This window comes from Balaenoptera acutorostrata, chromosome 14 (assembly GCF_949987535.1).
Source record: "Balaenoptera acutorostrata chromosome 14, mBalAcu1.1, whole genome shotgun sequence".
Lineage (NCBI taxonomy): Eukaryota > Metazoa > Chordata > Mammalia > Artiodactyla > Balaenopteridae > Balaenoptera > Balaenoptera acutorostrata.
In genome coordinates, this window is record NC_080077.1 from 77,872,635 (window position 1) to 77,886,124 (window position 13,490).

The following is a 13,490-nucleotide window of genomic DNA, read 5'->3' on the forward strand; positions in this document are numbered from 1 at the left end:
AACCAGCATCTAAAGATTACTTTAAAAATAGCAACAAGGACATGGCCACACAGTATTACCTTGACTTTCCATTATGGATGGTCCATGCAAGGAACAAGATGGACATAAAAGTGAGGAAGTCCTCTAACCAGGCTTAAGTGAGACTGTAGAAGCCAGCTGTTCTCACAGACATTATGAGGACGTCAGAAATACAGTGTCTACCTCTGCATGTCTGAGAGAATACTGGGGCATGTAGGCTAACGGCCCTACTAATGCCTATGACAATATCCTCAGAATAGAGGATAGAATAGAACTACAAAGAGGTGGGGATCATAGTGGTGGATGGAGGGCATTATTTTCTCTACATGCCCAAATGTAAAGGTATCTCTCTCTCTGGTTTGAGGTGAGCTGGCTTTACTACCCATACACAGAATTCAAGAATCATAGTATTTCCTAATCTTTAAAAAGTACAGGCTATGTTATTATATAAAGCCTATTCTTCCCTTTCCTTTCAAAGATCATGGTTCTTCAAAATGTATTATTATTATTTGGACAACCTAGATATTAAAATGTAAAGCACTTAATCCCTATCTACACATTTTGAACCATTTCAAAAAATGCCAAAGGTAAAATAAATCAGTGTATTGGTGATAGCATCTTCTATATTAAAGCCCTGAAAACTAACTTAACAGTCTTTAAATGGTATTCATTTTTGCTAGAATAACACTGCTAGAGGGACAGAAAAGCATGACCTAGAAAATCACAATGAATAAATGTCACTTATTAGCCATAATTTTAAAACATTCACTTGCCAAGAAAGGTTCTGGGAATGGTAGCGGTGCTGGATTTTTTTTTTTTTTTTTAAGTAACAATTTCCCTTATACATAATAAATAGGTTTCCTGTTCAACAAACGTATCTTTCAAGATAACATGAAGGCAAATTTCAGAATGCTATGGATCATCATATAGTTTAAATCACTGGAGTCCAATTTAACGGTGCCTGAAGGGCCATCTTTAAATAACAGAAATTAACCCGATTCATGAACGGTTTAAATTGCCGATAAAAATATACACAAATGAGGATAAAGTTGGAACAACGGGGTAAGGTATATTTGCAATCATGGCAGACGGCATCTTCATCTAGTGATTATTCAATGTTAACATGTGCATGTATCTGTTTTATAGAAATCAGATAATGCATATGCTTGATATATTTCTATTAAATTTAAACATACTACTATAAATTCACATTTTTTTTTCTGAAATCCACACTTTGTTCTGGAAGTTGCCATTTATGAAAAGACAACGCACTGATGACGGTTGTTCCTTGATCAACAGGACGTTAATGTGAGGAACACTCACTAGCTTTCTCAAAACGCAGGGCAGACTTACCTGTAATCAATAGTTGATCATTTTCCGAAGGGCGTCATAGCACTTCCATTTGTCTGGGATGTAGAACGGCTCAAAAATGTGAGGGAACGGCGTGTCGTATCCACATACCCTTGATATAGGAGCCTCCAGGTTCAGGAAACATTCTTCCTGCAGAGAAGAATCCAGATGGTTAACTTCAAAAATATTTTATTCACAGAAATGAAACATTTCACTTTCAAATACAATGGCATCCAAGGGCATTATAATTTTTTCACATTATAATAATATTATAATGTGAAAAAAGCAGGTAACAAACAGCATGTCTGGCCTGATCCGAGTTTTACTTAAGATATGTTTTCATATATGTATATACATTTTATGCCTATATACATATCTGTTGCTTAAGACAAAGTGGAATTATACCAAACAGGCTGTTCTACAAATATAAATGTAAGGTATGACAAAATCATGACAAATGTTCACAGTAAACTCTGCAGCTTGAAATTAGTGACAGTATATGTTTTCTCTTGTTTCTTGAATTTTTCAAATTTTATATAGGACAAACATGTATTACTTTCACAATAAACATTTATAATTACTCTATGCAACCAGACTGAACTACTAGTTACTTGCCTACGTTCAGGTCTCTCTCACAGCCAGGTTTTACACACACTGACAGTCCCCTGGCTACTCACACCCCAAGCCCACTACCGCTCTTTGCCCAACTGATGTGCGAACATCTCTCAGCTATCACCTTGGGAGTCACCTCCACCAGGAAGCCTTCCTTGACAGCACCTCCCCAACTCTGCACCACTGATGAGGGAGAGGCTTCTGCCCTGAACTCCCACAGCCCTGAACTCTCACAGCACTGAACTCAGCACAATCCACTGTTTTTGCCCAATTATCTATCTTCCCTGAGAGACTTTGAACTCCAGGAGCCTAGAAATCTGGTTCAAAAAAATGTAAGATCCCTAAGAATATATACATATGTGTAACTGAATCACTTTGCTGTAACCTGAAACTAACACTACGTAGTAAATCAACTGTACTTCAATAAAAAATTAATTAATTAATTAAAAAAAAAGTAAGATCCTGACCACAGGAGACCCTGTAGAAAGTTATCTTCAGGAAAAAAAAAAAATGTTATTCAAGTGACAAATTCAAATTTGAAAATAAAATGTTTAGAGAGTTAAAAGAAATCTAAAAAGAGATATGTGATTAAACTATTCTTAGGAAAATGATATTACCATTCACAGCTATTACCTGAAATCACATCTTTGAGTCTACACATCCACTTTCTCCATTGCTTTGTGTCACAAATGCTTTGGAAAGGTCCACATGTTCTTACATATTTTACTAACTGTATTTTTACATTTCATTTGAGCAGAAATTTTTAAAGGAATGCTGATGCTCGGTCCCTATCTTCTGTATATATTTCTCCCAGTGACAAGTGTATCAGGGCAGAAAGGGCCTGGGAACAGAACAGTCACCTCCAAAGGGAAGCAGCTGGCTATTTACACACTCTCCCTGCCCCCAAAAGAACTACTGCGACTTACAGTATCAAACACCGAATAGTGCTGGTTTTCCCAGCAACAGGAAGTCTTCATCAATAACCTGAGAACCTTGCAGACATAAGGTTTAAAGAGTCACCTAAGAAATTCCACTACTAATAAGCTCAAAAGAGATGACAGATTGGGTAGACGGTTTCTTGATTGAAACAAGTTATTTTAAAGGGATTTAAATTGTCAATTTGGGATTAACTCAGTTTATTACTTTAGTTGACACGAGCTGTTTTTCCGCCTCCCCTGAATACTGCATTCTTCATACACAAACTCTCCACGGGCACTGCAAAATGCAGAAAAGCCAGGGGGAAATATTTCCCTTAAATACCTTTGATTTTACACCTGTTATAAAATATTATTCTTTCAAACTAGTTCCCTGGAAAGCTGGCCTATGACAAAATGATGTTTCAGTGTTTGTGAAAATCACTCCTTTTAGCAGAATGACCAACATCACCAAACTGAAATTTATTTTTAAACAGCAATGCTTCTAATTTCTCAAGAATGTGAGAATCACTCTACAGGAATACACCTACATGTTTGCAGGAGCGTAGAAAAAGGTCTGTGAGGTCACACTTGAACTGTCAACAGAGGCCACCCTTGGAGGCTAGGAGTGACAAGGAAGTAACAAAGGACTCTACTTGTACCTTATATGTATTGTTGGAGCTTTTATGACACAGTATTACTTTTGTAATTAATTGGCACTGATATAAAAGTAAAGAGTAAAAAGAAGAATCATCTTATGTGGATAAAAGTTCCTATTTTGTGTTAACACAAATTTGTGATTTTATATATAGCCTTTTCTTAATTTGGAAACAATTACTGTAAGGTATATGGAATTAAATTATTATAAATTACTATATATAAATATATAAAAAGTAATTATAAAAATCATGGAAGATAATTCAAGAATATATGATTCAGTTTTATAAGGATATACCCTAACCTATGGGAACAGTATGAAATTTTAGCGCTTTGCTATCTAAAGTATATTAAAGAGCCTAGTTATTCTTTCCACGGACTTGTGTTAAAACTTCTTTTAAAGCAACTGGAAATAAGATGTTTGGATCAAGCAGCTATACAGAGTTACTTCCCACTGAACTGGTTCACATATGAATGATTTATGTGTGACTACAAGTTTCTTTGGGCAACCATTAAAACTGGCATCCTTGTTCAAGCTCAGTTTTTTTCATATAGAAGCTGTACATACACACACACACACACACACACACACACACACACACACAGAAAAAGGAATATTTGAAACTCATTGGCAGATTTATAGATCAATGTGCCAGATTAATCCTGCACAAAGTATCTCTCTTCCTTATATACCACATTTTGACACCATGACTACAGCAACCATATGACCTGAATTTTCAAAACAATCCAGATTCATCATATTCTTCTTTTCCATTGGTCACATAAGTACACTTACATTTTTTAAACTGTGACGATTTTTGATTCAGAAATATTAATCTGCATAAAATTCGGAATAAATAGTTACCTAACCCACAGGGTTGTCATGAGGATTGCAGGTAGTCTCCAGCACAGGGGCTAAGATGAGAAGTACCAGTTTCTGGTCTCTCTTCCTGGGGAGCTTGTATGTGGACTGGCTCAATCCACACGGAACAATGACAGATGGGACGGTGAGGTTACAAAGCAAATCACAGTGGAACATGTAACCAGGGGCAACAGAAGAGAACCCAGCCAGGTGCCAGGAGAAACTTCCTTCCAGCTATTCATGGTCCAAAGTTTCACCTTGGATCCAATGAGAAGAACTGAAAGTAAACTCTAAATCAATCAGGTAGTAACACCTACATATACTGTGCTTGTGGTATAAATAATCAGATGCTTTGAGAAAAACAGATATTCCTTCCAAAAGACCCTTGCACGAAACTCTAATATAGGGTATTTGAATTTACTTCTGAGTATGTCTTTTTGTAAGTATGAGAATTTTCTTCCCAAAATATGTTAATAACAATAATAGTAACCCGTACTTATGATGTAGCAGGTGTGGTGCTAAATGAGCTGTATTTTATCTCATTTAAACATTTTAACAAATCTATGAGGTAGTTATTATATTCCATTTCACAGATGAAGAAACCAAGGTGAAGGAACTTGCCCAAGGTTGACAAGCTACGTACAGAGCCAAGTTAAGACTCAAACCTGACTACATACATTCTGCAAATTTTGAAGCACAACTACTGAGAACAGCAATAACAAGAAAAAATAAAAATAAAATGGAAGGCAAGCTGGGATTAAGGTTTTACAACAGAGCCTCAAAAGGGTTAAATTCGGTCTAAGAAGCCTTTCCCATGTATATAAGGAAGGTAGACGTTAAGACGTGAAAAAGCTGAAAGCACACACTTAAGCATGAAGGTAACACATAGAGCAATAAACAGATGGTCCTGGGTATCAGGAAACTCCTAGGCTATCCTAAATAATTTAAAGAAGCATAACTCAAATTGTTTATGTATTAGCCATCTGGGTTGCTAAGCATGTTATAACCAGAAAAGGAAGCAAACAATGGGAAATAACAATTTCAAATCATAAAAATCATAGACCCCGGCAAAAGAAAAATTCTCTATTTGCCGATTTTCTGTAACAAAACAAAATAAATTTTTAAGTATCTTGGAGAAATTGCAGACGACAGAGATCCTGTAAATTTTCTAGCAGATGAAAATGAAAATAAATAAAAATTAATAAAATAGGATCCATGATTAAGACAAAATATTACTGATAGGCTTTAAAAATTAAGTGTACTTAATATCAACTGAAGTTAATAACACTGTATTGTAAATTTGCAAGCTGCTAAGAGAGTAGATCTTAACAGTCCTCATCACACAAAAAATTAAGTATTGCATTTATCCGTATGCTTTGGTGAATGTAATACAGGTTATATGTTATTACATGTGTACGTAAATGCATGGAAGTTAGGGCTTTCAAGGGACCGCTCAAGATGTCTCAACACTTAGCCTCATTTCCCCATGAAAGTTTTAAGGACATCAGCCATAAATTCTCCTGTCACCACGTCACAGAAGTCACATCACTGAAATCAGCCTCCAGCATTCCGCAGTGGGGCTATTGTCACTCTCAACAAATCTTTTTCTTGTTTTTATGGCAAAGCCGTATAATATAATTGATACAGCATGGATTTTGGAATTCTCTCTGAAAGGAATCTTTGTTCTACTAGGATTTAACCTCTCCAAGGCTCTGTTTAGTCAATGGCAAAAGAGAAGTATTACAAATTCTGTCCTTGTGCCTTTTCTCACTGTCTGAGATGGCCCACACTCTGTCTGTTGAGCGTGTTTCTCTCTAAATAAATCCACTTCTAACCCATCTGTCCTTGTGATATTCTATTGTTTTGTGACTCTGTTGTTACCTTGCCTTTTTGCATCTCTAGCTTGGGCAGCAGCCTATGAGAAGTACCTGTTTTCATGCCTGACATACCATAGTGCTCAATAATTGCAAGGGTTTTTTTTTCTTCCAGTTTTACTGAGATGTAATCAATATACAGCACTGTATGAGTTTAAGGTGTACAGCATAAGGATCTGACTCACATCCATCATGAAATGATGATCACCATAAGTTCAGTGAACATCTATCATCTCATATAGATACAAAATTAACAAAATAGAAAAAAAAATTTTCCTTGTGAAGAGAACTTTCATATATAACAAATAGCAGTGTTAATTATATTTATCATGTTGTACAGCGAATCCCTAGTACTATTTATTTTATAACTGGAAGTTTGTATATTTTGACCACCTTCATCCAATTCCCCCTCCCCCACAACCCCTGTCTCTGGTAACCACAAATCTGATCCCGTTTTCTATGCGTTTGTTTGTTTGTTTGTTTTTGAAGTCTACTTGACCTAATAATTGCTAGGTCTTTGTTTTCCTCTTAAGATTTTTCAAGTTCTAATAAACACAAGGTATCTGAAATGACAGCCCAAATCATCACTGAAGACAAGATTCTGGTATACAGAACAGTCAACACTGAGAAGTAATATCCATTGTAACACAGTGCCTGACAGCTACCATTTATTGGACACTTACTGAGCCTTAAAAAATGCAAGAAAATACCAAAACAAGTTTAAGTGCTGTATGAGGAAGGAGGGTGGGGACCACTGAAGTTCCTGAAGGAGGCAGCTGCATCGAGTGAAAGGCAGGATCTGGTGCTGCCCCCTGCTGAGGAGCAGGGAGCCTACACACTTACTGCCAGTTCCTGGGCCTAGAACGACAGGTTAATAATAAGTGTGGCCAGATCAGGAAGTCAGAAGCTCCAGAAATGGTTAAAAAATCCACCCCACCCCCCATTCCCTGGGAAAGAACTTAATTTCCAAGCATTGCTACTATAGAAAAGTAGCCTGGTCAGTCAGTTACAGGAAGGTTCCAAGTAGAAGAGCCCAACAGATAACTGCATATAATCGAGGCACACATACTTCAAAAAAGTCAAGAATAAAGCCCATAAAATATCATTTGATTTATTTTTAAAGCAGTCGCTTGTTTTTTGTTTTTTAATTCAAGGCAATTTCAGACTCAGATTTCTTTCTAAGAACAATTTTGGAATAATTATTTTTCAGTCCTTCTAATGACAGAAAGTTGGATACAGCCCATTGCATAAGACCACATAGCGTCTCGAGTTGGAAAATTGTGAAGTTTAAAGTGAGATAAGAAAATTTAGGTCTTTCATATATGTTCCTACTTTCTTAGAGTTGATACGGGATGAAGAATCCCTTTCACTTTCCTGAAAAACTATTCAACTAATTTTCCTAAACATTTAATGGAAAGTCAGAAATGCAGGTCACTGCAATGAGAAACACATCAAAGTCAAAAGACATTGCCTATAGGATTATCTGATAAATCCAGATTTTATGTTCCTTCTTGGAATAATGAGAACCATCAGTCCACAACTTAATTTCAAAGTAATAGCTCAGAAAACTGATTTTTTAAATTACCTTGCGAACAAAAAGGTCTGGGTTATATCACATAATAATTATGATGCCACCATAATGCATTTAAACTAGGAGAATACATTTTGTTTCTAAGAGGGCGTTGGGAGTGAGGGTAAATTAAACTATGAACGTTACAAGCACTGAACAAGACACTTAGATCATAGAGTTATCGTTTCTTCTCTAGGAAAAACATTAAGAAATAGCTTTAAGTGATTTGTGAAGTTTTAAACCTAAATTCCAATACCATTTAGTCCTTGTTAGTTATTATTTAACAAGAGACAACAGGTTTTGCTTCTAAATGCAATTCTTTGTCTAGGGATCAAAATGAACAGAGCAAGAGTTAAACCAAAATATTACGAGAAAAACTAAATTAATATACCAAAATGATGCATGTTTGATAGCTTTAAAGTTCCATGAACTTAGAGACTTACATTTTGATGTTAAGTTGATTAGTCCTGGTTATTTACGTAAGGTTAGACATCACCCAGTTTCCAAATACTATCAGAGAATATTTGTTTTAAATCTACCATGAACACTTGCCCACGGTCAAAACATGTTTCAGCAGATGAGGAAAAAAGGATGCTGGTGTCTTGAATGACAAATGAGTCACAGAAACCTGTGAAGGCATTGTGCCAGCAACTCCAAATTAATTTCATTGCTGAATTAAATAAATACAACTTTACTAATGTAAAATAAAATGTTTCATTTAAGCTAATGGTTTAAATAGAATGTATCGTGTTTTTAAAACAGAGCTTCAAATATACATTTTACGTCTGTACCCATTTTGTATATAGCACAGACCTATGAAATTTATTCTTCAGACGGTAGAGTCCCTAATCTACCTCCAAACTAACAGGATGCTTCCCCCCTCATTACAGCTATGTTTATTTTATTTTTCTAACACCATGCACATGAGATGCAAACACTTGTTGATATGAGGTCTCTCACTTTTAAGACACAGTTGAACCAATATAACTAAATAAGACAGTATATGAATAATATAATTTCATCCAGATTTGTATAGCACCTAAAACATTATAGTCAATCCCAATTATTTCAGCAAAGCTTTCATTTATAATCATAATCTTGACTAAATTAAAAGCTAAGATCTCTATTACTTAACTTCACTAGAATATCTTCAATGTCTGCTGACCTAAAAAAAAAAGCTCAATTCTTCCTCTTTAATGCAAATTACTGGCAATTTGGTACAATTTTTGTTTTCCAAGATTTCTTTCATCTAGTTAAAGAATGGAACTGAATTCTCAGTTAGGATAGTCATTTAAATTCAAACTCCATTTTTAAAATGGAAGCCTCTTTTCTGAAGTTAGACAGAAATATTATTTCTGATCTAAATGGGTTTCCCTGGATACAGTCTAGCTACCTAACACAAAGTTGGAGAATGATATTAAAATATACATAGAAATGATTCATGGTTCAAATTCAACAGCTGTGTCAGAATATACAAAATCTTAATATAAAATTATCTATGAATCTCTATGCATTAATTCTACATTGCTGTAGAAACTGAGGTAGAACAAATTTTAAAATCAAAATTTAACATTGAAGCCAAGAATTTATTTCATAAATAAATTTCACTATTTTAAAATCAGAAATAAGTGAAAGCAAGTGACAACTTCTTTCTATAATTTATAATCTTATCAGAAGTCACTTTTTAAAAAAGTACATAGTGTTCATTTTGGCCCAGGGACTGTACTAAATATTTTACGAATATTAACTCATTTTAATTTTTCATAAACACTAAATTAGCACTCACAAAGTTAAAACTAGCATCCCATCCAAACCACTTTGGTTTGGTTCTGTTTTCAAACTTTCCCCCAGATACAGTCTTGGGCTATGACCTGAAGCAGCCTCACCATTTTCAACTGAAAGCTAAAAAAAAAATCATTTCTTCATTAGATCTTCCTATAACACACCCTGTTGATTTGCTGCTATCAGTCTCCAAAGATATTCTGAGGCTTAAAAAGTTAGAAGTCTAAATTCTTTTGAGATACACTATGTGCAAATTTGGACATTTAATATGTACTGTGGCTACAATGCTTTTGTTAAAACACTTTACATTCAATAGAGAGGAAAAAAAAAAAAAAAGGCAACGCTCTCAAATTTCCACAGATGCCGAAGCTGGTCAAATTTTATAGCTCAAAATTCTTTCTATAGAAGAAAGCATCCACACGGCAGCAAAGTTTGAAAGTGGAATTTCCCTAGAATGTGAATGCATAATGATAAACATAAGCGACTAGCAGCAGTGGGTCGTCTCATGAACAAATCGCTCTCTGTAAGGTAGGATTTTTGCTTTGCTTGGCACTAGGAAATTTAAAATGCTCCTGTAAAACAACTTTTGATGATCCTACAAAGCATTCGATGTTTCTGCTTGTTCTGCAACAAAATTCTTTGTAGAGTATTCTCTCAACACCAAATGGTGCTCAGAAGGCAGAAATCAATCCTGGCTAAAGGGACCTGATGATTCCTTTGTTTCATGGCATAGAAAATATATTCTTTTAGAGTCTGGGGGATTGAACCTGCACTCAGAAAACTTCTAGTAGGATGTGTCACTGTCCTGATTTTGCAACCTATTTTTTAAGTGTCAAGACTGATTATAAAACAAAACTACTGGAATAGAGTGATTTCCCCCATTTGGCACCGCCTTTCTAAAAAGTTTAAGAAGCTGGATAAAAAGAAACAAAAAAGGGCTAAAATATTTGCTATTTTACAGATGATACTCTTTTGTTACAGTATAATGGGTTTTTCTTTACTGTTTTCTCTTACTCTTTAAATGTGTTAAATTTCTAGTTTATGTTTAAAAGAATGCTAAAACAACTTTCTAAATGTAAAAAATATCAAGGAAAAGGGAAAAATCAACTTTATTTTACCTACATAATGCCAAAAGAGATGTGTCAATGTTTTTACGGAAATTAAGCATACTTTTTTTTTTTTAAGTTAATCTTGGGTGTCGTAGCAACACAGCCTTTAAGCTTGGTTTTGCTGAATGAATAAATCAGACCAAGTTATTTTTCAGCAGTTTAATTCTGTTCACCAGATCACTGCAATTTTAATAAGAAAAGCACAGAAATAAATGTTTTAGGCTACCGTCAATTATTAGGGAGGTTTATTCTCAAACTTGTTAAGTAGATGCCAGTAGTAGTAGCATTCTCAAAGTTTAATAATTGAACAAATTAACAAAGCAAAGAAGCTTCTGGCAGGAATCTCTGACGTGAATAAAGAAAAGGTCTATAAGAGCTCTCATTATTTATTTGCAGATAACTTTTGCTAATATGATGAGTTTAAACTATTCCTTAAAACAAATCTAGCCATTGTAATTATGGTCTGCATCCAATAAAAATGTAATACAGAATCCAAAATATATTTTCTTCTTTACTGTATTTACATATGTATGTTTCTACCTTTACAGTTGGTTAATATTTCTTGCAAAGAAGCTTTTCAGGTTGAATGTCTATACATTTGCATACACACATTTTCATGTTGAAATGTCAAGAATCCAGAGATATTTGAGAATTAGGGGGATAATGCACATCCCCTTTTCTACTTCCAACTTTGTATAAATTGTAGGCCGATGAGAGGAACCCAATTCTGCACATATTCTCACAAAGTCTGTATTGTATGCTCAGTGTGGACAAATTTCTAATAAGCCTGATTAAACCATAGATACGCTAATGAAGAAGTAGTTAGTAACTGAGACCTGGTTCTGGTTACTTTTACAGTTAAGTGCAAAAATTTAATATTAGAAACGCCCAGAGATACTGTTCATTAGCACATTTTGATGAACTACATTTATATAGTTCCTATAAATAGGTGATGTTCACATATTTTATTTGAATGGACCAGAGCATTTACTTACCATTTTTTATCTCCTTACTTGGAGCTGCACTATATAAAAATTTAATCAGGTCCCTCAATTAGGCACCAGGCTAAAACACATAGCACTGATCCCCCAAAGAGATCACATGAGATTTGCTATTTGTCATATATCACAGATAACGATGTGCACAAGCACACATGGACACAGAAAAATAATTTTGTCTTTAAGCAACGCGTGATGAATATCCTAAGAAACAACGCGGAAGCTACAGGAAAAAAAATGTGTTTGTCCTTATGCCTACAGTTCAGGAAAAGGAGTATGTACATTTAGACAGAGAACAGAAAAGCCAGAGATTCACTAAATAGTAATCAAGAGATGTTCTTCTTTAATAATAAACAAGTATAATTATGTATATCATCTCACTTAATCCTTTCAACTAGCCTAGGTGGTGGCAGCAAGTGAGGCACTGAGGCTGATGAAGGTTAAATGAGGTGACCGAGGTCACACAGGTACATGCAGCCCTGGCGGTATTTGAACCAGCTGGCCTGGTTACCCTTGAGTGCGCTGCAAGACTTTAAAAGTGGGCAAAAGAGTCTTGCTTGGATACAAGGTAAAATTTGTATCCAGGGCTACCATTATACCTGGGAAAGAGAAACTGCTGAAATTGTCTGCTCGTTTATGTCAATTCCAATCAAGATTTTTTTTTTTCAATTTTAATAAAAAGCTTAGCAGTTTAGTGCCTTGGAGGGGGCGGGGAGGAATAGATGGGTCTGTTTAATTAGAGTTACAGGAGGTTAAGCTCGGACAGATATGTTTTGCATCTTTTATGTACTCACTGGGGAGACACTGAGGGGAAGGTGTAGGGGACAAGATTGGAACTTGTTTCTAGTTAATTACCAGCAACTTGCTTGAGTGCAGAGCACGACCGGCCACTTTGGGGTTCTGAAGCTGATCCTGAATTTTCAGGAAAAACTGTATGTTCAATCTATGGTAGGCTGTACGTTTAAAGTTTCTTCTTCTAAAAGTTAAAAAAAAAAAAATCATTCAAGTGCTTCACAAGGAATTTAAATTTGCTTGCTTTCATTTATTTCCCTATCGCTGATAGCATCTAGATGAACCTAGGTGGCTAAGTCATTTGATAAAGAATGTGACGGCTTTTTGATAGATTAGAAAAATCGTTTCAATAAACACAGGTTACAGGTTGTATCCTAGCCTTAACTTAAATCGGAATATGAAATGCAATCCTCTCCTCACAGTAAATATTTTATGGCTATTCTCCATGATTAAGTCACTTTGCAGAATCCAAAGTACAAAAGAAAATTTCTGGAGCATTTAAAGCAATGTCTTTTGGGAAGAAAATTAAATTCTTTACCTGCAATGAAAACAACAGACAATACATTGCAATGAAGTTCACCTTAAAGTTAAAATGTAAATTTAAGTGTGGTATGAGGTCTGCCAACTTCAATTAGTGGTTACTGGCACAGCCTGCCCAGCTGGCCCTGGGGTGTCTGTTAAATAGCCGTGAGCTCTCACTATAGGTGTAAAGCTCTCTGTCCACACACACATGCCATCAAGTGCACTTGGCCGTGTACAGAGGAGTCCATCCCTGTGCCTGGAAGCAGAGAGGTCCCAGTGGTCTGAGACAAGCATTTCGGTCATCCCTGGGAAAGTATCACTTTGACAGCTGGATTAAAAAATGATTTATGTAGAGAATATATCTGGGTTACGAGGCATTAGAATTTCATCTTTTTCAATTTCCAGCCCCCTCAATAAGCGTGCTTCTATT

General features: G+C 35.4%; 1 protein-coding gene across 1 annotated transcript in view; it reads right to left on the reverse strand.

Annotated features, from left to right (window-relative positions):
• Positions 1–1,371: 1,371 nt before the first annotated feature.
• BCKDHB (branched chain keto acid dehydrogenase E1 subunit beta) overlaps positions 1,372–13,490 on the reverse strand; it is a 229,699-nt gene continuing 217,580 nt past the window's right edge. The window contains exon 10 of the mRNA XM_057527644.1: positions 1,372–1,518. Coding sequence (XP_057383627.1) covers positions 1,378–1,518 — 141 coding nt within the window. The 3' untranslated portion in view covers positions 1,372–1,377. The remainder of the gene's footprint in view (positions 1,519–13,490) is intronic.